Source organism: Dipodomys ordii, unplaced genomic scaffold (assembly GCF_000151885.1).
Source record: "Dipodomys ordii isolate 6190 unplaced genomic scaffold, Dord_2.0 Scaffold188, whole genome shotgun sequence".
Taxonomy (NCBI): domain Eukaryota; kingdom Metazoa; phylum Chordata; class Mammalia; order Rodentia; family Heteromyidae; genus Dipodomys; species Dipodomys ordii.
In genome coordinates this window covers 1389452-1416984 of record NW_012267404.1, presented here as the reverse complement: position 1 = coordinate 1416984, position 27533 = coordinate 1389452, and the positions used below count along the sequence as shown (strand labels likewise).

General features: G+C 43.5%; 2 protein-coding genes across 2 annotated transcripts in view; both read right to left on the bottom strand.

The window, feature by feature from the left end:
- Window positions 1-2176: 2176 nt before the first annotated feature.
- On the bottom strand, window positions 2177-7747 carry Hhex (hematopoietically expressed homeobox). The gene is made up of 4 exons (XM_013034316.1): window positions 7323-7747; window positions 5079-5257; window positions 4790-4840; window positions 2177-2700 (listed from the first exon to the last, which is right to left on the bottom strand). The coding sequence occupies exons 1-4, from the start codon at window positions 7687-7689 to the stop codon at window positions 2479-2481; spliced, it is 819 nt and encodes a 272-aa protein (XP_012889770.1). The 5' UTR covers window positions 7690-7747; the 3' UTR covers window positions 2177-2478.
- A 12370-nt stretch (window positions 7748-20117) lies between these two features.
- Kif11 (kinesin family member 11) overlaps window positions 20118-27533 on the bottom strand; it is a 59056-nt gene continuing 51640 nt past the window's right edge. The window contains exons 18-20 of the mRNA XM_013034322.1: window positions 26476-26624; window positions 25055-25180; window positions 20118-21134 (exon numbers count right to left, since the gene is read on the bottom strand). Coding sequence (XP_012889776.1) covers window positions 21000-21134; window positions 25055-25180; window positions 26476-26624 — 410 coding nt within the window. The 3' untranslated portion in view covers window positions 20118-20999. The remainder of the gene's footprint in view (window positions 21135-25054; window positions 25181-26475; window positions 26625-27533) is intronic.

Genomic DNA, 27533 nt, shown 5'->3' with positions numbered 1-27533 from the left:
GGACAACAATGGAGCATGAACAGGGTTGGGAATTGTAGAATTGGATGGATGGGTTGTGTGCAATGTTTTTGTTGTTGTCCACATGGGAGGACTGAAATCAAGAACTCTGGTGCTGCTGAGGCTAAGATTTGAAGGTTGTTCTTCAAAGCCAGAACAGGCAGACAAATTGGTGAGACTCTCATCTCCAATTAACCCACCAAAAACAAGTAGAGGTGTGGCTCAAGTGGTAAAGCTCTTGCCTTGAACAGAAAAGCTAAGGGACAGGGGGCCAGGCTGAGTTCAAGCCCCCCCCCACACACACTTCTAATACAGGTTTTTAAACTTACAGGCTTATCCTTACCTCTCTGCTTAAGTACTCAGATCTTTCTCAGAAACCTAATTCACTCACAATTCCTGCCTTTTGGGGGTAGGAGGAGGCAGGATGTGAGAACTAACAATGACTTTTAAAATTTTTATTATTATAAAGGTAGGTGTACAGGAGGGTTACAGTTTCATAAGTCAGGCAAAGAGTACATTTCTTTTTGGATAACCCTTCCCTCCCTCTCTCCCAGTGTTTCCCTGGCATCTCCACGCACAAGTTGTATAGTTCCTCTTCAACACAGTGTCCAGTGAATACCACTGCTGCATTTAAGGACAATGACTTTCTACTCTTTGTCTGAATGTCCATTTCGAGGGGGGGGGGTGTCACAGCCCTCTTCTGCCAGGCCAGGAGTAGGGTTCTCTCATAGGTTCTCACCCACTCTTCAGTAGCTGGCGAAGACCTAGGCTAAAGGAGGGGGCTTCTAGGCCTCTCCCACCTTCCTTTTAGGGAAACATCTGCTAGGCAGGTAGCTGAAGACAGACTAGCAATACCCAGGATGGTGGAAGTTCAGCCCTAAATCCAGCTTCTTCTCTCCCCCGCCCCCCTCCAAATGAGCCTTTCTGGACCCTCCACCCTGGGTCCAGCCATCAGACCTCTCGCCCACCACCTGGGTGGGTGACCTCTGACCCGACCCAGCGCAGGCAGGAGTTACGGGAAGGGCGGAGGGCGGGCTGAGCGCAGGTCCCACCAGCCTGGTCCCGGGGCAGCGTCCTGGGGAAGTGCTCTGCACCGGCAGCCCGGGCAGCACCTGAGAACCGGCAGAAATGCAAATCGCTGCTCTGGTCCGGCCGGAGTGGATGGAGGGACGGGGCGGACTACGAGCCTGAGCCGCGGCGGGAGACCCGCGCAGTGAGCGCGGACCAGGGCGCCAACTCCGGGCTCCCCGAGCGCGGCTCCGAGCCGCGGGCTCCGGGACCCCGGCGGCCGCGGCAGGACGCGCCGATGACTCCCGCCGACCAAGGCCGACGGGCAGAAGAATGGTCGCGGCGCCCCGGGCGCCCCGCACGGCGTGGCACAGCCGGGGAGATCTGTCCTGCTTCCTGCCGCGCCCGGGCCTTGAACCTGCCTGGCTTGGGGAGCTGAGGTCCTCCCGCAAACACACACCCGCCCAGCTGTCTGGCAAGCACCCCAAGAAAGGCCTTCGCTCGCGTTCCAGCTCCCCTTCCCGGGCTAAGGCTCCGCGGAGAGCCCAGCCCACCACCCGAGCGCCCCAACCCGTTCCAGCTAACAGTCTTACCAAATAGTAAGACGCCCCCCCCCCAGCTCGGCCTTCCCGCCGACACATGTGTTTTATAGACAAGTCATTCATTAAAAAAAAGAAATACCTGTGGACAGGACTTGTTTTCTTTTACGGTGAGCCATTTTATGTACATGTTATGGACATTGTTTGATATAAAACATTATCTACAATCTACTTACACTTAAGCTACTAAGTCTAGCTTGTGATTAATTTTAATCATGGGTGAGTCAGTATCTCTGCCCGAGGGGCTGTATTCCCCTCCTTAGCACCTTGGTCAAACAGGTCCCAAGTGACCGGACAAAAGCAAGCGCTCAAGAGTTTTCACTTTTTTTTTTTTAACTCTTCCCTTACAAAAGGAACCCAACATCCTCCAGACAAGATCACTGAAGTGGATTTGGATTTATGAAGACCCCCCCCGCCCCGCCCCAGATCTAGGAATGTCATAGAAGTAATGGGCTGTCTGAAATGGGGGAGGAGGACTTTTTCCATGACCCACCTCTGGATGGAGAGTGTTCCCTTGCTTTTCCATCAAGTAGAATGTAAATACAATTATAGAACAGTCATTCACGAGCGCCTTACTAGTAAAGCCTTTAAGTTATAACTTAAAATTTTTAACAAGTTCAAAATTACTTCTTATAAATAGAAACAATTTTTAAAGGGGGATGAAATTAGTCACTTTATCAAAACATAAAAACAATATGTACATCATTTGTTAAGTGAAAATTAAGGTTTCAATGGAGGTTTGTTAGCCAGTGCACCAAATGTTTTGGGTGTCCAGAAAACACCAGAATATCATGGATTTCCATTTTCCAGTTCTTCTGTGAAGAATGTTAATTCCCAAATCCAGTTTTCAGACCATGTCGATCATCTGTGACCATTATCCGGCATTAAAGTAGACTTTATCACCCTCAATGTCCACTTCCTGGTCAGAATCCTCTGAAACCTCAGAGTCCAGGTCTTCATGAGAGGTAGGGGAGGGGGAACATTGAGAACTATCCAATGAAGCACCTTTATCCTGTTCACTGGGCAAGTCTTGTCCTTGCTCACAGGGATTGTCCAAACTTTCCAGTTCATCTTTTTTATTGCTTTGAGGGTTCTCCTGAAGGAAACCAATAAAAATGGAGATCGGTAAGATCATGAAATATGGGGAGATAGCAGATATAAATCAAGATGTCCTGGGTGGGGAGGCTGGGAAGGGATGTGAAGGGTAAACAAAGGAGGAGGCTACAATGCTTGATAGGAAATGTACTCATCTTGCCTATGTAATTGTAACCCCACTGTACAGTATGTTCACAATAAAAAAAATCAAGATATCTTCTTTTCCTGCACCATCATTTACATTTTTAGTTTATCGTGTTTTTTCAGCTATCAATCTTTTTATTCAGAAAATACATACTTGTGATTTGTCATTTGAAAGAAGTTACAGCACATCTGAGAAGATTAAACTTAAGCCAGTTAAGAACCAGTCATGAATATAAGTGTAAATGTATTGTGTTTATTGAATCTTGAGGCCAAGTTTAGGGGAGGAAATCTTGGATCACTTCAGATACACAATATCTTAACTATTTAAATCTTGCCAATTAACAGTTTTCTAGACATTTTATAAAGAAGAATGTTAAGGGAGGGGGCCATACTGTGCGTAAGTCTTGGGTTCAATCTTCAGTATCAAAAAAAAAACTTGAATGATGAATTAAGAAGAAAATCTCAGGTATTGGATTGAAACATATCTGTTCATTTTCTAGAATAAACTTATGAACATCTATGTATAAATATATTTTAGGCTATAAATCATGGCAAGCAAAATTTGTAAAAGTGGATAAATATCGCCATTTGAGAAGAAAAAGACTACAATTTGCTTAAAATCTAGAGCAGATTTTCAAAAATTACTCCCATATTATATAGAACCCACTATTTTCAAAAGTCCCTGGTAAACTAGAGTCAAGCTTTTTGAACAAGAACTAAACTAGTGAAATTTTAATCATGGGTTGTTTAAAGAGGATATAAACATTACATAGAAACCTGATTTACTGCAAAAAAATTCTAAAAACAAGACTATAAAATAGTCTCCAATGGGGGAGGGAAGGGATAGTAGAACAACAGGGGAAGGGGTAACAATGATCTACAAGTAATATACACATTGCCTTACTCATGTAACTGTAACCCCTCTGTACAGCATCTTTACAATAAAATAAAATTTAAAAAATATTCTCCAAGTTTGCAGCTTATGTAACAAGCAGATGCACAAGGTTGGAGAATGAATCATGTTAGAATAATTAAGTTACCATTATTTATTTTATGTTTCAAGATGGTTTTTGTTTTTGTTTGGGGGAATACCATCTTGTAGTTAATGAAAAAGTATTTAATGTATTGTATTTAATGACCAATAAATTTTAAAACCAATATCAAATTTCCTTATTTGTATTACTGCTTCAAAATATTATAATGCTTCAAAATATGTATAAATGAACACTTCTCACATAACTTTGAAAACATCCAAACTAGGACATCAAAAACAAATCTTTAGCTTTAAGTCAATAGAGCTTCTTTAAAAACCAAATTAGCCTTTGCTTTTTTATTACATATTGCGTAACAAGGTCACTGAAGAAAGACTGTTAGAAAGTTTAAGCTACTTTTCAATCAGGTTTGGATATTTTCCTACATGTTTTAAGATTTATTTTAAGAGGTGGCACTAGACAGAAAAATTGTTTTGAAACTCTTTGATATTTAATTCTTCTAAAAAAAAACAGTGCAAACATGACTTAAAGGTGTTTAGGTCTTTACATTTACCTTGAGTTCTGCCAGGGTTTATTATGGCTGTGTAAATAAAAGAAACAATTTTCTCCCAAAGATAACTGCTTAAGTCATTTACTGTCAATTACTTTATCTTTCCTGCGTTAATTAGATAAACAACATATGGGGTTTATAAAACAATTAGGCCAGAGTTTTACTAGCCAGTGTGTGAAAACCCAGGCATAATTGATATAGGAACCGCATTAGGTGCTTTTAGCATTACTGCCACCTGAGCAACTCATCCTGCATTTCAGCAGGACTATTTGCCTTTTTAATCAAGGTGAAGAGGTTAAATAGGCTCTCAAATGACTTTTGTATACAACCCATCACAGGCTTTGCTCTGAGATAACATGATACAAATATTTATTTCTATAGAAACAGAACCACGATGTCCATACCTGCTTTAGTCTCCTCCACTTAGCCCGCCGATTCTGAAACCAGGTTTTCACCTATGGGAAGGAAAGGAAACTTGCCAAGTGTCCAAAATCCTGAGAGACTGGGAAGAAGGGAGTGGGGGGAGGAAGGAGATTGGGGGCTGCAAAGCAAAGCAGTCACCACCTTGCCAGACACCATTGGAACAGCCAGTGCTCACGGGTGGCTACCTTAGAAGCACGCTGGGGGGGGAGGGGGGGATGGAGGGAAGAGGGATTGGGGAGGAGGCCCGGGATGCGAGATGCATTTATTTACCTGTCTCTCGCTGAGCTGCAGCATTTTGGCCAGACGCTTCCGCTCAGGAGGGGAGAGGTATTTCTGGGTCTCAAACTTCTTCTCCAGCTCGATGGTCTGGTCATTAGAGAATCTCACCTGGCCACCTTTCCTTTTATGTAGTGGCCTCTGTAAGAAAGGGCTCCAGAGCAAGGGTTTGCCTGCAAGAGAAAGAGGGAAGAGGTTAGTGATGGCCCTGGAGTAGCCGGGGCAGCCCAGCCCCCAGCCCTGCCTAGATTAGGGGAGAGGGTAACAAAGTAGGGGAAGCCACCCAACAAGATACATTCCTATCACAATCACATTGTCCTACAAGCACGTAAGAGTCAACCGCACATACACACACACACACACACTCAAAGCTACAGGGCTAATCTCCATATGCACGGAGCACCTGCTCTGCAGGCAACTATCACCCTAGGGCTGGTTTCAAACACAAATCTTAATCCAATCCTTAAAACACCACGATCCTCTTTTACCAATCGCTTTGGAATATATGCACACCGGTTTTACAGCCCTCAGTCCCCTCCCTGGGTGAGCTGCATTTCAATGTGCAGGGGAGCCGAACGCTTAGACCACTCAGAATTCGGCTGTGCAGAAGCGCGTGGGCCCGCGCCCCGCGTGGGGCCGCGCTCACGATGCCTCCAATCCTGGTGGGAGGGCGTCGTGGCCTCCTCTGATTTCACACCCAGCCGGCGGGGACGGCCAGTTAAAGCCACCTCATGGGCTATGGCAACATTTCCGTCAATGTGTTTCCTGTTGGTCTATCTCAAAAAAAAAAAAAAAAAAACCCTCTTTGCTTCCTCCTGCGTGGTCCCAGCAGTCACCCAAAGAAACCCAGCGCGCGCTCCGTGAAAATGTTCGCCCCTGGCCCAACCCCGCTGAGGGTCTCGCTCTTGGCCCCATCGGGGATCAAAGCCACGACGTTGGGGCCCCCGGGACTCCCAAGCCTGGAGGCTAGAGTTTAAAAATACAAACATGAAAAGCTTTTCAAACACAAAGGTATTATCATGCGCACCTCCCAAATCTAATGATGGACCAGGAGGGAGGCCTGAGCCAGAGGCTGCGCTAAAATATGGTTTATATCAGGAAGTTAAGTAAGATATTAATTGTCTTCAGGGTCCCTTCTACTAACAGAGTTGATTTAAAACCCTGCTGGCTCAGAGGAAGCTCCCGATTTTCTTATTTACCCTAGGGCTTCAGACCCCAAAGGTGCCAAGGGCCACTTGGAGTCCCAGTGCTTGACTTATTTGCTAAAGGCATACACTTAGGGCACAAGCGGTCAATATTCTATGTGCCCAGGTCATCTGCACTGTGCTTCAAAGCTGGCGCCCTGGGTCTGCAACCTTCCTAACTGCAAAGAGAAATGGGTCCTCCTGTCTGTCCGTAAGGCTGGGTCTAAACGCTTTGAAAGCTGGCTTTGTTGTTGGGGTCTTCTTGTTGTTGTTTCGAGATTTTGCTTGCGTCAGGCTTCAGGCTGGTGCAAAACAGCCTCAAAAAAAAAAAAAAAAGGAAGCAACTGGTTATTTTAGCTGCCATAAAGTCACATCCCACACAGAGGAAATGAACAATATCAGAAAAACGGATCCTGGCTATCAGAAGTCGAGTGTTTCCTGAATTTGTCTGTATTGAGGATGTCGATAAAATAATCAGCAGCGTGCACTACTCCGGGGGAAGGGTCTGCTTCGTGCAGCCAGGAAAACACTTAACAGCTTCTGAAACCAGATTTACTCCTATCGAGAACTCAAGATTTCCTGTATGAACGGAAAGGGTCAGGCTCTTTCACTGCACAAGCTTGTTGAACCAAGTCCAGCCCTGAGATCACCCGGGGGCCGGACAGCGATCGGCCTGGGGCGCCACGACGCCCACTTCCCCGTCCCTCGTGTTAAGGGGAAGGGGGGATGCTGACCCAGGTGACACTCGTGTCCAGGGCTGCCCTCTGCCACTAGCCCCTTGGTGTGTTCCAGGTCCGCGCGCGCCCCGACGCCGGTAAGGCGCAGGAAAACCAATCTGAGTCACAGTGCGGTCAGCGCCGGCCGCGCGCCGCCCAGGGCCCGCGCCTCCGGTCCCCGCGCGCGCCCGAGGGCCACTTTTTCAATAGCTTTTGCCACAACTTTCTATTGCCTCTCTTCGCGTCCCCGCCGCCGCCCGGGCGCTGCCACCTGCCGGGTGGCGCCTTCCCCGTCATCACCCTGGGAGGCTGGCCCCGCCGAGACCCGACCACCTTACCCAAGGGGTCGTGGCGCAGCAAGGCGTGCGTGTAGTCGTTCACCGTCCGTGGGAAGGGGTACAGAGGGCCTCCGAAGCCACCCGGGCCGTAGGCGGCCGCCAGCGCGGCGGCCGAGGGGTGCGAGAAGGCGGGATGGATCGGCGTGGGCTCGTACACTGGAGTCCGGTAGGAGGACACGAGGCTGGTGAAGGAGGAGTTGGGGGACGGCAGCGTGGGGGTGGGCGTGGGCGCGGTGGGCCCACGGCCCAGGATATCCTCGATGTAGAAGGGCGTCGGGTGTGCGGGCTGCAGCAGCGGCGTGGGCGCATACAGTGGCACCCCCACTGCGCCCGCCGCAGCCGCCGGCCCGGGGTGCGGGTACTGCATGGCTCCGCCGCGCTCCAGCCCCTCGGAACGCTGCCCGCCCGCGCCGCGGCGCTACATTTATCCGCGCTCCGAGCTCCCGGCGATAGGCTCCTCCGACCGCGGGGTGGGGCCGCGCTCGCTGGCCCCTTCCTGCCGCCCGGCCCTGCGGCCAATGGCGCGGGGCCCGGGAGCCACCTCCCGCCCCTACCCGTGGCCCGCCCCCGCCGTCCGAGCTCCCCGCCCCCGAGACGGGCTGGCCCCGGGCCTCCGGGGATCCTGCCGAGGTCGGGTGCCCTGCCACCGCCGTCGCCACGGAGGACTCCAGACACCGGGCTCGGGACGCCCTCCGGCCGAGGCTGGCCGAGGGTCTTGGGCGAAGTGTAATGCCAGCCGCGGCCAGGAGCGCAGGCGTGGAGCCCCCAGCCTGAAGGCACCGCTGCGGAACCTCAGGGGCACTGTCCAGGCCCGGCCCCAGGCGAGGGCCGCGGGCGTCGGCGGGCGAAAAGATGGCTGGCAAAGGCCGCACTGTCGCAGGCCCGAGAGCCCTCCCTGATCGGTCGGCGCGCTCGCTGGAATAACGGGGGCACTGACAGTTTCTCCCCCCGGCGTCTCCCGACCCCGTCGCTGTCGAGGGCGCTGGCTTCCTTCCGTCGGCTCCAGCGAGAACAAGCCTCGTACCTCAGATGCACCCATCGGCTTACCGACGACTGGACTTCAGGTGCTCGGAACTCAGGGCCGCTGCAGCCGGTTTCATTTTGGGTGATCCGGGGCTCGGACACTTTCCTAGGGTGCTGGCAGAAGGTGCTCGGGCCACAGGTTCTGGGCGGGGCCTGGGTTCTGAAGCCGAGGCGATGCAATTTTGTTTCACCCGGTAGGGCACAGATGGGGAACCCTACTCCCAATCCCTCTCCCTCCCCCCCGGCCCTGGGGGTCACAGCCGCGCGTCCTCCGTTTCGCACGTGTTTTCCATCGTAGCGGTGGAGCTGCTCCGTGTGGCCGCGTCCCTGGGCGGCTCCACTCGCCTCTGGGGCAAAGGGGCATTTTCTTGATTGACGCCCTCCTGTGGTCATCACACCTCGCTGTGAGCAGTGTCTGCTAAAATCCTCTTATTAATTGAAAAACCTCCCTGGATTATGTCCTGTCTGTCTGTCTGTCTGTTTTAATTTACGTCTTGGAACAGTTTCTTCACCTATCCTGGGCAGAAGTAGGATGAGGAGAGAACTGGGAGCTGGAGGACTTAGGTTCAGGTTCACTTCCAACGTTTTGTTGTATGAAGGCAGTGATCCCTGTCCTCACCGAGACAGGAAATGAAATTAACCCAATAACAGATTTGTGCTAAGAAGGAGACAGACGTGAGCAAAGATCTGGAACTATATAACAAGGAGCCGGCTCCTAGTGGAGGTAGGGAGGGGCGCATTAAAGAAGGAGGGGATATTGGAAAGCCTAGACTGTGAGAGAACATTCCAAGTCCAGAGAGCAGCATGTGAAAGTTTTAGCTAACACAGCTTTGGACAAGTACATCACCCTGGGTCTGTTTCCTCTAAAACAAAAGGCACTTAGCCTAAAGCTTCCTACTTAAGAGCATGGATTCAGGGGCTGGGAATGTGGCTTAGTGGTAGACTGCTTGCCTAGCATCCATGAAGCCCTGGGTTCCATTCCTCAGTACCACATAAACAGAAAAAGCCAGAAGTAGTGCTGTGGCTCAGTGGTAGAGTGCTAGCCTTGAGTAAAAGCAGCTCAGGGACAGTGCCCAGGCCCTGAGTTCAAGCCCCAGGGCCTGCAAAAAAAAAAGATGATGAATTCATAGGTATCTACCAGAATCTGAGGAGGGTGTGTGTGGGTATGGTGGAGCATATGATATATCAGTTTGTTGTTACATAAACTATTTTTGGAGGGATAACCATAACAGAAAATAACTTTGGCTGCCTATGGATGGAAAATGAATATTTGGAAAATTAAACCATGTATGTGGCCCATTCACAGTGTAAATAAGTCCTTGAATTAGTGGCTGCATCTAGGTCTAGGGCAGGAATGGCAGAAGATGAGCTCAAAGATGTCTTGTGTCAAAAACTGGAAAGATAGCTGAAGCTTCTACTAGCCAAACATGGAGTGATTTAAACTTCAAAAGTACATTTCACAGCTGGGCACCTGTGACTCATGCCTTTAATCTTAGCTACTCAGGAGGCTGAGATCTGACTCATCGCCAATGAACCACGGAACAGGCCCAGAAGTGCAGGTGTGACTCTAGAAGAGTGCCAGCCTTGAAAGGAATAAAGGACAATGCCCACACCCTGAGTTCAAGCCCCAGTACCAGCATACACACACACACACACACACACAAATACATTATAAAACAGAATACACTCATGAGTCCATAAGAATACTCCTGTAAAAGGTGGATGAGAAGATTGGAACCAGAAAAATGCCAGTACAAATGTAGATGATTTGCTGAAGTCAGAAGACTCCACTTATTTAGTACATTCCTTAGAAGAGAGCACCATTGGCCACCACAAATACTGAGTAAAACACAAAAGGCTAGGATTTCTCGTAATATCCCAATGGATTAGATTCTGGGTTAAAAAACTATGACATTTTGGGGAATATGAATTGTATGTAGATGACCAAATTAATGCTGTCTTCAGTGTAATATTGATGGTGTTATAATGGAAAATATTCTCATTGGAAATAAGACTAAAGTGAAATATTTAGGGATGATAGGTCATGATATCTTTCAAATACTTCTACGTACACATATATGACACACACTTGTATTTACTCATGTATATATATATATACACATATATATATATCCATAAATATAGACATGAATAAAGAGGGAGATAAAAGTTATTAGTTGATGAGTTATTAATTGGAGAGAATACAGTGGGGCTGTCTATAACTTCAACTTTTCTGTAGATTCGAAAGTTCTCGATATAAAAATTTCAAAAAATCAGTGATTTTTTACCTTTTGGTTTTTTACCCTCACTTTTTACTTTTTTTTTTTTTTTTTGGTCGGTTATGGGGCTTCAACTCTGGGTCTAGGCGCTATCCCTGTGCTCTTCAACTCAAGGCAAGCGTTCTACCGCTGGAGCCATAGCTCCACTTTCCTTCACTTTTTTTTACTAGGATTTATTAGGATTTGAAATTGCTTGCTGGGCAGGTGCACTACGAGTGAGCCACACATCCAGCAGCCCTCACCACCTTACATTTTAAAAGTTTAAAATATTTGAATTATTCATTAGGTCTGCATATAATCTCACTAATGCCTTGTTCTTGGAAACCACCAGTGAAGGGAGCTGATGTTCACCAGCTCCACCAGTCTTCATTCTCATCATGTAGCTTAATGGGGACCGAAAAGGGGCATTTATTATCTGAAGTCCAAATGTGCCTCAAAAAGTTGTATCTGAAGCCAAGTGCCACTGGCTCCCACCTGTAATCCTAGAAAGCTGAGGTCTGAGGATCTTGGTTTGAAGCCAGCGCAGACAGATCTGAGAGACTCTAATCTCCAAATAATCAGCAACAAAAGCTAGAAGTGGATCGGTGGCTCAAAGTAGAGAACCAACCTTGAGTGAAAAAGCATTGTACTCGAGGCTAAGTTCAAGTCCCATACAAAGAAAAGTCAGGGGCTGGGTAGAGTGGTAGAGTGCTTGCCTTAGCATGCATGAAGCCCTGTGTTCGATTCCTCAGTACAACATAAACAGAAAAAGTTGGAAGTGGCACTGTGGCTCAAGTGGTAGAGTGCTAGCCTTGAGTAAAAGAAGCCTAGAGACAGTGCCCAGGCTGAGTTCAAGCCCCAGGACTGGCAAAAAAAAAAAAAAAATCATATCTGAGTTTTCCAAGGTAATGATTTTTTTTTTATTTTTTTTTGGGTCCGGTCGTGGGGCCTGAACTCTGGGCCTCGGCACTGTCCCTCAGCTCAAGGCTAGTGCTCTACCACTTGAGCCACAGCGCCACTTCCGGCTTTTATTCTTTTTGCTTATATGGTGCTGAGAAATCGAACCCAGGGCCTCAGGCATGCAAGGCATGCGCTCTACCACTGAGCCACCTTCCCAGCCCTCAAGGTAATGATTTTGAACTAATCAGATATGAATTGTTTTTCTCACAAATACTCCCTCCCCCTTTATGTTTTCTCTCCTTTGTCTTGCCCCATCCATCTCATTAGCAACGGAGATGATCAGTACGGTTCATTTAATTCCTCTGCAGAAATCTCTAGCCAGTCTTTCACAATGGTGATTTTGTGGTAGCTGATTCTGTGCTTAATTCAGTGACCACCCAAAGAGATCTAAAACTACTAACTTTCCAAAAATAAATGCTAAAGTGCTAGAAATACTACTAATGTAGTATTATTAAACAATCATCAATAAAGGAAGCATCTTTCCTTTATTATGCAGTGGAAGACCCTGGAAAGTAGGTAGAGATCTTAAAAGCCATAGACAGGCATTCCAGCTCCACTACATAATCCCCACCAACAAATCGAAGCACTTAATTCTGTTAAGCTATACAGCACTGCCTTAAAAAAAAAAAAGTCATCAGATCCACATTCACTTGGCTGTAGTTAAAAAAAAAATTACAACCACATTTTGAATGTCACATTTATTGAACTACATAATTTTTAATATTGCTTGTGTAGGTTTTATAGTTTGTTTTATTGTTTTAAAAGTCATTCGGGGCTCTAAAAGAACTAGATTTTTTCAAAGTTGTCCTTATGATTTTTTTTCCTCACAGTTAGAACTAATAAAACAAAACTGTTGTAGCTATTTAATTCAAAATCTCTTGGAGTTTCAATATTTTTTCTCTGCTGGATACTAAAACCAATAAAGCTACATGAGATTTTAATTATATACTGAATTAAACAAGACTCTCTCCAAAAATTTGGCACCCTTTATTTTAGTCATTGCTATTGTACAAGAGACCAATGTTGTTTTTTTTTAATGTAGTTCTCACCTCTGACTTATCAAGTAGGAACTTAAGTAAATTTTTTGCAAATTCTTTACAATAATTAAATATATGTAGAAACCAGGTGCTGGTTGTGCACACCTGTAATCCTAGCTACTGAGAAGACTGAAATCTGAGTATCTCTGTTCAAAGCCAGCTCAAGCAGAAAACTCCATGAGACATTTTATCTCCAATTAATCATCAAAAAAGTAAGAAGTGGAGATGTGGTTCAAGAGGTAGAACACTACTAGCCTTGAGCAAAAAAGCCAAGAGAGAACACAAGGCGCTGAGTTCAGGCCTCAGTACTGGCACAAAAATAAGTTGTGTGTGTGTGTGTGTGTGTGTGTAAAATTTCAAATTAGCTATAGCATGAAAACCTTGATGGATTTTGTGATAGCAACTTGATTCTATTCATTAATCACATGTGTCATTTTATTATATCTTAACATTTAAGAATAATTAGTCAGAGCTTAATACTATATCAACTTACAAAATACCAGACAAATACTTTGTCATGAATAGGATCAGAGTGTTACATGATAGTAGTCACTGTGGCAGCACTTTCTTCACTCAAATTCTTTTTCTACATCCATAAACAACATTGTATGCATGACTCTGTAGTGTTGGGTGAATGTTACTCCCATAGAACTTTAGGTAGAGTTTATAGTGTTTGCTAGCAAAAAGCTAGAAGCTAAAAACTCAAGATATAAAACAAAAAGTGATGAAGAACTCGAGTACCTAATTTTGTGTGTGTTTGTGCGCACGCATGCGCGCACGCGTGCTGTCTTCTGGGCTTAGGTGCTGTCCCGAGCTTTTTTTTTTTCTCAAGGCTAGTGCTATACTACTTGAGCCACAGCTCTACTTCCAGCTTTTTGTGATTAATTCAAGATAAGGGTCTCACGATCTTTCCTGCCTGGGCTGGCTTCAAACTGTGATCCTCAGATCTGATCTTCCTGAGCAGCTAGGATTACTGGTATGAAGCATCAGCACCTGGCTATGAGGACCCAAGTTTTCTTTGTTTTGTTTTACCAGTCCTGAGGCTTGAACTCGGGGCCTGTGCCGTCTGTGCTCAAGGCTAGCTTTCTACCTCTTGAGCCACAGCATCACTTCTGGCCTTTTCTGTTTATGTGGTACTGAGGAATCGAACCCAGGGCTTCATGCTAGGCAAGCACTCTACCACTGTGCCACCTTCCCAGCCAGCACCCAAGTTTTAAAACTACTTTTTCAAGATCTAAATAGGCCTTGCTCCAGAGAAGATGTACAGATGGCCATGAACATCTGAGAGTGTTCAACATCATTAATCATCAGGTAATGCAAATCAAAACCACATTGAGATACCACTTCACACTAGGATAACTACAATAATTTTCTGAAAACAAAAACAACTATTGATGCGAATGTGATTAGAAACCCTCATTCTTTGCTAGTGGCAATGTAAAATTAAGCATCTGCTCTGGAAAAGTCCAGCTATTCCTGAGGCAAAAAAACAGAATTTCACCCATAGGTATAGACCCAAGAAATGAAAACATCTTTTCACACGAAGACTTGTTCATAGCAGGATTGTTCATAATACCCCCAGAGTGATAAATGCCCATCAAGTGATAAAGTATAACGTGGTATGTTCATATAGTGGAATATTGTTTGGTAATAAAAAGGAATGAAGTTCTCATACACAATACAACATGGATTAACTTTGAAAACTTTCTTTTCCCCCAAAAGTAACGAGACAGAAAATACCACCTATTGTATGATCTGATCTAAATAATTATCCAGAACAGTCAAGTTTGTAGAGCAGAAAGTAGACTAGAGATTGGCCAGAACTGAAGAAGATGGAAATACCTGAAAGGTAATTGCTAATGGGTGGGGTTTCTTTTGAGGGTGATGAAAATGTTCTACGAGTTATTGTGATAGTTATAGAACTGGGGCTATCCTGGGGCAACTGGATAGAACATGAATTATTAAATTTTAAAGATTCTTTTTAATGATGAAGATATACTGTACAGAAGTCAGTAATGTAACAATAATTTTAACAAGTGTCACAATATCAGAAATGTCATCTTTTACAAATATCCAAGGTACTATTAGGATTCTCTAGAACAGTGTGTGTATACAGTATATATACATACATATAGTATATATATGTACACACATACTCTTATATATACTTATATATACTCCATAGTCATTACTGTACAAACACACAGACAATTAGAAGAGGGATTTATTAGATTGGGTCATAGCATCAGAAGCTGTATAGTGCTACAACAGCTGACAGAGAACCAGGGAAACTGTTCAGTCTAAGAAGTCTCAGAACAAGAGGGACCAATGATACAGCCCCATTCTGATGCTGGAAGACTTGAAAGCTCCATGGGGAATCACTGGTGTGGGTCCTTTTGAAAAGCTGGACAACTGAGGAAAATGGAGTTCCAGAGAGGACTGCAGCAGCTCTATATGAACCTACTTAAGAATAAAGCTTGCAGGCTGGAAACGTGGCTTAGTGGTACTTGCCTAGCATGCATGAAGCCCTGGGTTCCATTCCTCAGTACCATATAAACAGAAAAAGCTGGAAGTGGTACTGAGGCTCAAGTGGTAGAGTGCTAGCTTTGAGCAAAAGAAGCTCAGAGATAGTGCCCAGGCCCTGAGTTCACGCCCCAGGACTGGCAGGAAAAAAAAAAAAAAAGCAGCTTGAAAGCACTGAAGGACGTCCTCACATTCTACTTTGGCCCATAGCCTACTGGATGGTGCCTCCATCATTCATGGCAAGTATACGGTTGTCACCCATCCGACCCTCCTACTCAAGTTTGTTGTCCCACAAGACAAATCTCTACAAATGTTCTCAGACTGTTAATAGATTTACAAATTCTCTAAGTGTCTCTTAATCCAATCTATTTAACAATCAGGATTAACCATCATGCCTTCATACTCTAGAAGGTAATATAGTTAGAATTTCACTTTATCCCCGTCTATAAGCTTTGTTTGTGTAATCTGCATTATTTTTAAAATTTACTATAATTAAACATTTTATTTGAAGCTTACCCTCTTATTAATTGTATTTGGGCCACCTGTTCTATGTTCCTCTTTTCTTTTTCTGGTTTTTGATTTAAATAACTATTACCTCTGTGCATTAACTTACTTTAGATTTTTTAACTATCCTTTTCATGGTTCCCCACAATAATTAAAATTTTGCTAATATTTTGCCTAAAATTTTGCCTAATATTTTGGTATGTTTTACTTGCCAAAATCTAATATAAAACAGAACCTTTCTGCCTCCTCAGACAATCAAGTTTCCTCCTCCCCCGCTTCATGCTCATGCTTCAGGATTTTAATTTTCTAACAGTTTGGACTCTACAAAACATTGTCACTTATAGTAATTTTTTTAGTGCATTTATATTCTCTATTGCTCTTTATTCTTTCCTACATCTCTGAGATGTCATTTGGCATCACTTAAAGAACAATACTTCCTGTAATGAATTTGGTGATGACAAAGTCTTTTTATTTCTGAAAACAAAATGAGCCCAGCACAGTAGTGAATCCTGTAATTTTACCACTCAGGAGGCTGAGGCAGAAGGATCACTAGAGTCCAGGAGTCCAAGACCAGTCCCAGGCAAGAGATCTTTTGTATCTAGTAACAAGTTTTGTCTATTTGGGAAGATATTAAAATAACCACTATAGGACTCCATCACAATCCTTCTTTTTCTCTTTCTGTTGTTGAATTTAAAACACCATATAGTTAAGACCATGGGTTTTCCCCTCCTCCTTTGATGCCAGCTTTCTGTTAGTTACTTGGAGATGAGTCTCATAAACGTCTGCCCATGCTGGCTTTTGAACTGAGTAGCTAGGATAACAGGCAAGATTCACCAGCACCCAGTGGATCATGTTTTAAGATTCTGCCAATCTGACTCTTGACTGGATTGTTCTGATCTATCTAATATAATTACCATTAGAAAAGGATCTTGCTATCTGATTGTACTTTCTATGTCTTATATCTTTTTTTTTCCCTGTCTTCTATTACGGCTATTTTGTATGAAATATTTTTTTTACCACTTTGTCATGTTTTCTTTTATAGTAGTTTTTAATCACTCCCTTTTGTGTTTGGAGGATTATAGTCACTTCAGTTAACCATCTATTTCAGATTAATAGCATACAGAATCTTCTATATAGCTGCCTTCCCTTCATTATGGCATTGGATACAAATTACATATTCATACAGTATGACCATCAGCACAGACATAAAATTGTAGTTTGATGTAGTTTTTATTTATATTTTGGGGGGAGTCAGTCATGGGGCCTGAGCATTGTCCCTCCACTCTTCTGCTCAAGGCTAGCGCCCTACTACTTGAGCCAAAGCACAACTTGCAGCTTTTTCTGCTTATGTGGTGCTGAGGAATCGAACCCAGGCCCTCATGCATGCAAGACAAGCACTGTACCACTGAACCACCTTCCCAGCCCCTGATGTAGTTTTTTTTTTTAAATCATGTATGAGGAAAAAGAAACACTAAGCAAAAAATGTTTAGTCTTATATTTACCTATTTAGTTACCAAAACCGATGCTCTATTTCTTCATGTAGACTAGAGTTGTTCTCTAGTGTTTCTTCATTTTGGTCTGATGGTCTGATGGACTAATAGCCACTGCTTGCTGATGTTAAATTCTGTTTTATCTTGAAGTGATTTAGATTCTCCTTCACTAAAAAGGAAAGTTTTGTTGGATATGGAATTCTTGTCAGAGACTGAATATCAGCACTTTGAATATCCTCCATGGATTTGTCTGTCATGACTGGCTTCAACCGAGATCCTGACATGTCAGCCTCCTGAATAGCTAGGATTATAGACATTGCTAGTGCCAGCTTGGGCTGTCTTTTCCATAATTAGGCATGTGCTTGTTGACTATAAACTTTTGACTGTTTCCAGAGTTTGAATGTTGTTTCTGCATGTTTTGTTTTGATTAATCTTTCAATGTCTTTTTTTTTCCCCCCGGGCCGTGGGGCCTGAACTCTGGGCCTGGGCGCTGTCCCTCAGCTCTTCAGCTCAAGGCTAGCGCTCTACCACTTGAGCCACAGTGCCACTTCCAGCTTTTTTTGCTTATGTGGTGCTGAGGAATCGAACTCAGGGCCTCAGGCATGCAAGGCAAGCACTCTACCACTGAGCCACCTTCCCAGCCCTCTTTCAATGTCTTTAAGAAGGAACAAGTTCTGATTTCACTATGTAGGCCAGGCCTGTAATGCTCAAATTCAATTCATCATCATCATCCTCTTTTTACCACATCTTTTTTTTTTTATTAACCAATACCAACTCTTGGCTGAGTGCCTGATATTGCATATGAAAGTTTATAGAGCTGATTTATGACTCTGAATGTTAAAATTTCTGGAGCCTTATTTGTGCTTGTCACATGGTTATATTAGTGTTAGCATTCCCAACAGCTTTAAAATAGTTAAGGAATTAGATTATTTAAGCTGTACTTGAGGTTGTATGTGGGTGTTTTTTATGAATCATACTCACTGGACCTAAGGTGCAGCTCCTTAGAGTACAACTGGAGGCTGGCATGTCTACCAGGGCCTTTCTTTTTTTATTGGTCAGTCATGGGGCTTGAACTCTGGGCTTTACCACTTGAGCCACAGCGCCACTTCCAGTTTTCTGGTGGTTAATTGGAGATAAGAGTTTCATGGACTTTCCTGCTAGAGCTGGTTTTGAACCATGATCATCGGACCTCAGCCTCCTAAGTAACTACAATTACAGGCATGAGCCACCAGCGCCCGGCTAGTGCCTTTCTCATTGAGAGGTACTCAAGTGTAAGTTTATTTTAGAAGTTTTGATGCAACTTGCTTAACTCTATATATATATCATTGCCAGGTAAGGAATTATAGATCAAGCAAGTTATAGTGAACAAACAAAATACATTAATTATGGACTTACCAAGAAGCATGATTAGATATCATATATAGCTTATGTTGACATGCATGCATAGAAAATTATGTCCATTGCTGGGCACTGGTGGCTCACATCTCTAATCCCGGCTACTCAGGAGGTTGAGATCTGAACATTGCAGTTCAAAGCCAGCCCAGGCAAGAAAGTCCATGAGACCTTTAACTACCAAAAAACTAGAAGTATGGCTCAAAGAGGTAAAATGTTAGCCTTGAGCAAAAGAGCTCAGGGACAGCACATAGGCCAAGTTCAAGCCCCAAAACTGACCAGGAAAAAAAAGAAAAAAAATTATGTCTATTAATTAGTCAGGTGCTGGAACTGCAGTTCATAGCCAGTCTAGGCAAGAAAGCCAATGAGACTCTTTTATCTCCAATTAACTACCCAAAAGCCAGAAGTGGAGATGTGGCTCAAGTGATAGAAGACTAGTCTTGAGAATAAAAGCTCAGGGACAGGGCTGGAATGTAGCTTAGTGGCAAAGCACTTGTCTAGCAAGTACAACATCCTGTATTCAATCCCCAGTACCAAGAAAGAAAAGACACACAAAAAAATACAGTTAAAAACAAAAAGCCCAAGGACAGCACCCAAGCCTTGAGTTCAAGCCCCAGAACTGGCATACACACACAAAATTACATCCATTGTTTTCATTAAAACAATTATTTTTCTACATGTAAATTTAGTTTGGAAAAAATAACATTTTTGCCAAATATTGGTGGTGAATGTCTGCAATTCTGACACTGGTGAGGCTGAGCTAGGCTGTGAATTTGAGGACAATCTGGTCCACAAAGCAAGATGTTATGTCTCACAAACAAAAAAGTGCTGGGGCTGGGAAGGTAGCTCAATGGTAGAGTGCTTGCCTTGCAGGCATGAAGCCCTGGGTTTGATTCCTCAGCACCACATAAGCAGAAAAAGCCAGAGAGTGGCTCTCTGGCTCAAGTGGTAGGATGCTAGCTTTGAGCTGAAGAGCAGCACCCAGGCCCAGAGAGAGTTCAGGCCTCATAACCAGCAACACACACACACACGCGCGCACACACACACACACACACGGCCTCATAACCAGCAACACACACACACACACACGCCTCATAACCAGCAACACACACACACACACGCCTCATAACCAGCAACACACACACACACACACACACACTCTTCAGGCCTCATGACCAGCAAAACACACACACACACACACACACACACACACCACGTCCTACCTCTCATTTTAAATACTAGGCGCAACATTTATTCTTTGGATCTTTTTTTTTGCAGTCCTGGGGCTTGAACTCTGGACCTGGGTGCTGTCCCTGATCTTCTTTTGCTCAAAGCTAGCGCTCTACCCCTTGAGCCACAGCACCACTTCAGACTTTCTTGAGTAGATTACTGGAGGTAAAAAAAAGTCTCCTGGACTTTCCTGCCCAGGCTGTCTTTGATCTCAGACTCCTGAGTGTGGAGGAGTAACACCACTGGTGCCCGGCTGCTCTATTTCTTTTAGGTGTTCTGGTTCTTGATATTAAATATCTCAACAACATCCAGAAACATGGTTGCCAGATCAAAGTATTGGGGCCCTTTTAAGGGTTAAGATTCCAGCAGAGAAATATGTACATAAACACATTTTATTATATACAAAAAAACCAAAGTTTTATCAGGTAAGCAAAGGAATATAAATTATAGTCATAATTGATATCAATAAAAGCCCTTAAGTCATTATGACCATATCAAAAGACAAAAGCTTTAGAGTGAGGCCACAAAGCCATGAAACAGAGATGTAGGCAGACCTTCCATAACCACAGTCTGTATTCCATGGAAGATGGGTATTGGGTGTTGGTGAACTCTGAGAAGCTAATGTGTTAGGCTTCACAAAGGAATGAAATGCTTTCATATCTGGGGCGAACAAAAATGCTCAAGAGGGCTACTTCCAGGACTTTTAGTACTAACAGTAATTTTAGAGGTAACTGCATGAACCGTGTTTTAAGACTTCTAGTTAAATCTTGTCCTTCTCATAATAAGAAAGACATTTTCTTGTAGCCCTGCAAATTGTTGGATGAAACAAAAAGACAGAAAGCAGCAAGAAAGCAAAAATAGAAAAGTAAAGAAAATATACTTAACTAAGACACAGCAGAGAATGAAGAAATGGGGTTTTCCAAGGCTGTGCTGGTGATATTTACATATGCAAGTCCCAGCCTAGAACAATCTGGTTCCTATAGACTCAATATTTAATAAAAAAAAATTAAAAAAAAACAAAGCTTTTCATTTGCTATTAAGGGCTACTTTATATGAAAAGGTAGAAACATATTACTCAATGCAAAAATCCAGATGGAATTCAACTTAATACATACAGGAAGGACAAAAAAATGGGTAGATACTAAATTTAACTATTTTTGTTACACTGCCTAGATATATATGATTCGTTTTTCATCTGTACACAAGATTTCAGCTCTGGCATTTCAGGTTTTATTTCTCTTCATACTGCTAACCCTCGTGTTAAGTGAAGTTTATCTGGGCTCGCAGTGGTAATCTGCTTTTTGTAACAGGATGCTCTGTAGTTTCTTCCAGTTTAGACCTCTCCACTGGGTTAACACCTCTGTTTTCTTTGTCTTTTCCATGTGTTTTTTTATGCTGTGGATTTAAAAAGAGAAATTAAATCAATATAACATTCAATACTCATCTATTAGAAAAAAAAGTTATTGTATTATTTGTATAGAAATGGAAAGACCTGATATTATGTTAAGTAGACTTAAGTCAGGCGTAGAGAGACAGGGATGCATGTTTTCCCTATTATGTGGAAGCAAGAATTAGCTTCCTGTAAGTAAATACATTGGGTGGTATGCAAGTGTATACAGATGTATTAACTGAAATATGGTAGTTTCAAGGGAGAACTCAAATAGTGTAATTCCTTAGAAAGGCAAAGTCAAAGTGCAACAAAATAAATACTAGAAAGAAGACTTGAAAAGGGAGAGGGGGAGACAAATAAAGAGGAGGAATTGCAGTCAAGAACTGTGTATTCTACAAAATTAAGAAGAGACAAATAAAGAGGAGGAATTGCAGTCAAGAACTGTGTATTCTACAAAATTAAGAAGAGTTCAGGAAGAGGTGGGTAGGGAAGGGATGGCTTAGAATGTTGAAAGGGGTAACACTGATCAAGATTAATTGTATTCACAAACTGCTTTGTTAAAGGGCAACTCCTTTGTACAACTACTACTTAAAAAGTAAAAAGATATATATCATTCAGTACACATTACCTATACTATATTTTCTTGCTTGCTTTCATTTGTTCCTTTTTGTTGTTGTTGTTGGTGGTGGTGGTTGTGGGGCTTGAACTCAAGGCTAGCAGCACTACCACTTGAGTCATAGCGACACTTCCAGTTTTTGAGCGGTGAATTGGAGATAAGAGTCTCACAGGAGACTCTTTTCTGCCTGGGCTGGGTTCAAACCATGATCTTCAGATCTTAGCCTCCTGAGTAGCTAAGACTACAGGTGTGAGCTACCAGCACCCAGCTTCATTTGTTCCTTCCCTTTTTTGGGGGGCTGGGGAGATAGAGGGGAGACATTCTGGAGCTTTTAGTTTTTCACTCAAAGATAGCGCTCTAACAGTTAAGCCATAGCTCTGCTTCCAGCTTTTTGTTGGTTAACTTGGAGATCAGAGTCTCATGGACCTTGCTGCCCAGGTTGGCTTCAAACCATGATCCTCAGATCTGTCTCCTGAATAGGATTGGGCTAGCATGAACCACTGGCACCTAGTTCCTATACTGTTTGTCAAAGTTTTCTGGATTATAGGCAAAAAGGCTTAAATGTAAAAAACTTCAATAAAGCTTTAGCACACATTAGGGCCAGCAATTCTTTTGGAAGGTACCTGTGAATGCCTCCTTTTTACCTGTGAATGCCTCCTTTATTTTAGCAGTAAGGAAGAAGTAGGGTGAAGTGGTTTTCTAACAGGGGGTGACTTCTTCCACCAGTGACATTTTGAGAGTGCTTACTGGCTTCTATGACAAGCCAGGAAGCTACTAACCATCAGAGTCACCAGGAGAGTCACAGCAGTTATCCACTTTAAAATGTCATCTGTGCTGCTGCTAGAAACCCTGCTAGGAAAGCAGATCAGGAATTCTATTTCAAGCAAGAAAAGCTGATACCTTGAATACCTTAAAACGCTTCGATGTTTTATTTTTAAAGTGTGCTTTACATTTCATATTTGGGAATTATACTTCACTACAATCTTCCTGTTTGCCCATAAAGAACTATAAAATACTGTTACCATTCCCTGCACACTGTTCATCAATGCTAAGACTCATAAACCTACTTTATAGTACAAAACTGTCTGGGGATAGCTCTAGAGTTATACCTTTCTAGCTTATCAGCCCTGACTGAAAAAAAAATGTTGCTTAATAACTGTGACAAAAGCTCCACTGTAAGCCGGGCGCTGGTGGCTCACGCCTGTAATCCTAGCTACTCAGGAGGCTGAGATCTGAGGATCGCGGTTCAAAGCCAGCCCGGGCAGGAGAGACTGTGAGACTCCTATCTCCAATAAACCACCAGAAAACCGGAAGTGGCGCTGTGGCTCAGGTGGTAGAGCGCTAGCCTTGAGCTGAAGACCTGAGGGACAGTGCCCAGGCCCAGAGTTCAAGCCCCACGACCGACAAAAAAAAAAAAAAAAAAAAAAGTTCCACTGTAAAATCTCAGTGATTGGCCACTGTGGCGACTGGAATAAACTGATTATGTGGGTGGTAGCTCACTTCCCCTTTCCCCTGTTGAGGGATGAAGTCATCCACTCAAGCTGAGGCACTTGACCAGGGAGAAAACTGGCTTTTCAAAGGAAAATGGTACTTCCAACAGAAGAAAGTTCTGATTATCAGTGGGCAGGTTGTGTCTCATGCTACAGCTCAATAGCTGAGCACTTACTTACACAGGGCCCTGGTTTCCATATCCAGAATCCAGGGGAAAGCTTTAAGTCCATAGAAACTCCCTAGACCACCTGAGTTTGAAACCCATCAAATTCCTCATGCTTGACTGCTATCAGACAAAAGATCATTTCTGGACTTCACAATAACTAACTCCAAATCCTTAAGCAATACTGTATGGACTTCCAGGATCAATAATGATCAAGGTAGCTGGGCAAGGTGACACACATCTGGAACCCCACAAACTCAGAAAGCCAAAGCAGGAGGATTTCAGGGTCAAGGCCAGTCTGGACAAAAAAGGTGGGGTGGAGGAAGCAGGGGCAGGAACTAGAAGGTGAAGTAGGTGAGGGGGTGGGAATGCACACACTTCAGAAGTAGCATTTCAGCTGTAAAATGCAGATATCAATATCCTACATAAGGAACATCTTAATTTTCTATGTATGCATCTTCAGAGTAAATAGGAAGATGCTAGGCAGTTTGTAGTACCCCCTCCAAAAAAAGGGAGGGAAGAGATCACAGAATTTATTTGAACAAGATTAGAGAAGCAAGGAGCTCAATAAACAGGAGAATCCTTAAGCGCCTCGGGCAGAAGAAATCACTAATATAACCTAAAAGGCTTTCAGTTCTCAGTCTTTAAGCCCCTTAGCCTTCAAACTCTGATGGGCTGAGAGATGGGCACCAGGACTTTTAGGTTAAGAGGAAGAAGAGAGCAAGGGCTGCTCTCATTATCTCTCAGAAGCAGAACAGCTAAAGATTACCAGCCAAGGATATAGATCAAGAAAAAAATTTACCTTTATCCTGGAAAATATTTTCCTTACCATTATTACATAGATAAATAATTCAAATCAACCAGACACAGGTGGCTCACACCTGCAATTCTAGCCATTCAGGAGACTGAGATCTGAGGATCCCATGTCGAAGAAAAAAGCCCAGGCAGACAAATCCAAGAAGCTCATATCTCCACTTAATAGCAAAAAGTTTGACGTGGAGGTATGGCTCAAGTGGTAGATCATCAATCTTGAGTGGAAAAAACTAAGCAAGGCCATAAGGCCCTGAATTCAAGCTCCAGTAACACACACACACAACACACCCAGTTTAATTCATAAATGTTAAGAAGTAGCCAGGTACTGGTGGCTCATGCCTGTAATCCTAGCTACTCAGGAGGCTGAGAGCCAGTGAGGATCACAGTTTAAAACCAGCCCAGGCAGAAACTACATGATACTCTTTATCTCCAATTAACTACCAAAAAAAGCCAGGAGTGAAGGCTCAAGTGGTTGAGGGCCAGCCTTGGGCAAAAGAAGCTCAGGGCTAAACAGAGCTTGGTCCCAGGATGGGCATACATATACAGAAAAGCCATCCCAAAGGAATGACTGTTCCACACCAAAATAATGCCTTTAAACAACAACAACAACAGTGTCTTAGCCAGGTGCCAGTGGCTCGTGCCTGTAGTCCTAGCTGCACAAAAAAGTGACTTGATAGGGACCCTAGATTGGCTTTGAACTCCTGATCATCCTGCCTCCTTAATGCTGAGGTTATAGGCATGAACCACTGCATCCAGTGAAAAGCAGTGCCTTTACACCAAAGAGTCAATGGCTGCCTTAAGCCAGACATGGAAGGGTTATGTGAATTGAAACAATCAGGTACCTGGAAAAATGGAACTCCACCACTTGAAGAGTAATCCACACTAGTATGGACAGAATGTACAGGTGGTTCTTTACTTAAAGGTTCTTTAGTACATTGCTCCAGGACTGCCATTTCTGCCTCCAAGCCCTAAAATAAGATAATCACAAAAGAAAAGCAGTTTTCTTCTTTGGACTCAACACAATGTATATTACCTAAAAGTTAAATCTCAACAAATTAACAGAGTCTAATAGTCTAGTAGAACTAATTCCTATTATGGTTTGTTTTTGTTTGTTTTTGGTCGAGGGGCCTGAACTCTGGGACTGGGCACTGTCCTTCAGCTCAAGGCTAGCACTCTACCACTTGAGCCACAGCACCACTTCTGGCTTTTTCTGCTTATGTGGTACTGAGGAATCAAACCCAGGGCCTCATGTATGCAAGGCAAGCACTCTACCACTGAGCCACCTTCCTACCCCCTATTATGTTTTTTAATAAAGAATACAAGTTCCTATTATACAATGATATCTCAGGATCATTTTTCAGTTTACTTTCTGTTTTCTAATTTCCCAACTTTCCTATAATTACTAGTAACTGCAAAGAACAAATTATAGGCTTGATAATTTAGGTTCTGATTGATCTTTGTGGTTCTTAGTTTCCTTCTCTATACGAAGGGTCCAATACTAGTATATACCTCAAGATTACTGAAAGAACTGAGTCAACAGGTAGATTTAGCACAGTGTCTGGCACAATTTAAATAGTGGCTGTTCCTATCTACACACTGAGTAATATAAAAACTGACAGGAGGGGCTGGGAAGGTGCCTCAGTGGTAGAGCGCTTGCCTTGCATGCATGAGGCCCTGGGTTCGATTCCTCAGCACCACATAAGCAAAAAGCCGGAAGTGGTGCTGTAGCTCAAATGGGAGAGCGTTAGCCTTGAGCTGAAGAGCTGAGGGACAGTGCCCAGGCCCAGAGTTCAGGCCCCACAACCAGACCCAAAAAATAATAATAAAAAATAAAAAAATAAAAACTGACAGGATTAAAAGAAAGAGGCCGAAGGGTCAGACAACTATCATAAAAGATAGGGTAAGAGGGCAGAGTAACATTATGCAACATCCATGCTTGATGCTTTTGCTCCTTTTTGAGAGATTTTCAAAACTGGAATTGCAACATCAGAGAGTCTTGGAAATATGCCAATCCCTCTATAAATCCCAACTGATGGTCCATTGGTAAAAATTACATTGGATTTGTTTTGTAGCATATGAGTAGTTTTGTAACTTTATTAAAACACAGTTGACATGTAAGAAGAAACACACTTAAAATATATACTTGAAAAATCCTGACACTTATAAATACCCATTAAACCATCACAATCAAGAAAATGTGGTTGAAAGCAACCACATAAGCAGTTGCTGGGACAGTTCTAACTTACGATGCTTCAAAGTTTACCTGACTGGTTCCTTCGTGGTTCTCTGAAGAGCTCAGCATCTTTAACAGGTGAGGCTGTTTCTTTTCCAACTGATCCAGGAGCTGTTCACGTGGTTCAGTTCTCACCAGGGTCATTGGATATAAATAATTTTTCCTCTCTGGTGTGGTACCTTCAGCCGACATTAGAAAAATTAAGTTTGGAAGTTAAAGAAGATTCTTTAAAAAAAAAAATGCTAGAACTGATGTTTTCAAATGAGCTGGTGGCTCACGCCTGCAATTCTAGCTGCTCAGGGGGCTGAGAATCTCAGGATCACAGTTCAAAGCCAGCCCTGGCAGGAAAGTGCATATAGAAGTTCAGGCTGTCAGGATTTACAAAGCTTTTTCACTAAAATATTTTTCACTAAAATATTTGCATACTGTGTGTGTGTGTGTGTGTCTGTGTGTCTGTCTGTCTGTCCTGGGGCTTGAACTCTAGGTCTAGGTGCTGTCCCAGAGCTCTTCAGCTCAAGGTGAGCCCACTACCACTTGAGCCACAGTGCCACTTCTGGTTTTCTGCCTGGGCTGGCATTGAACTGCAATCCTCAGATCTCAGCCTCCTGAGTAGATAGAATTACAGGCGTGAGCCACCAACATCCAGCTACATTCTTAATTTCATATTTTTTAATACTTTCTTCTACTTCTTTTTATTTGTGCTGGTGCTGCGCTACTGAACTCTGGGCCTCACATTCTCTCAAGACTTTCTCACTCAGAGCTGCTCTACCACTTAAAGCACATTTCTAGTTCTTAATTTGTTCATTAAATACAAAAGGCTTTGAGGTATGACTTATACACCTCAAAATTCACTCATTTTAAACATAGTCTGGTGTGTTCAGTGAAATTACAAAGTATGCAACCATCACCACAACCCAACCAATAATCCAATGAATCACCTTGTGTAAAACAGCTGTTACCGGGCTGGGAAGGTGGCTCAGTGGTAGAGCGCTTGCATTGCATGCATGAGGCCCTGGGTTCGATTCCCCAGCACCACATAAGCAAAAAGAAAAAAGCCGGAAGTGGTGCTGTGGCTCAAGTGGTAGAGC

Coding starts and splice junctions, on each gene's coding strand:
- Hhex (XM_013034316.1), bottom strand. CDS start 7,689: ATGCAGTACCCGCACCCCGGGCCGGCGGCTGCGGCGGGCGCAGTGGGG. Junction 5,258..7,322: donor GCTGCGCCACGACCCCTTGG/GTAAGGTGGTCG, acceptor TTTCTCTTGCAG/GCAAACCCTTGCTCTGGAGC. Junction 2,701..4,789: donor AGTGGAGGAGACTAAAGCAG/GTATGGACATCG, acceptor GGTTTCCTTCAG/GAGAACCCTCAAAGCAATAA.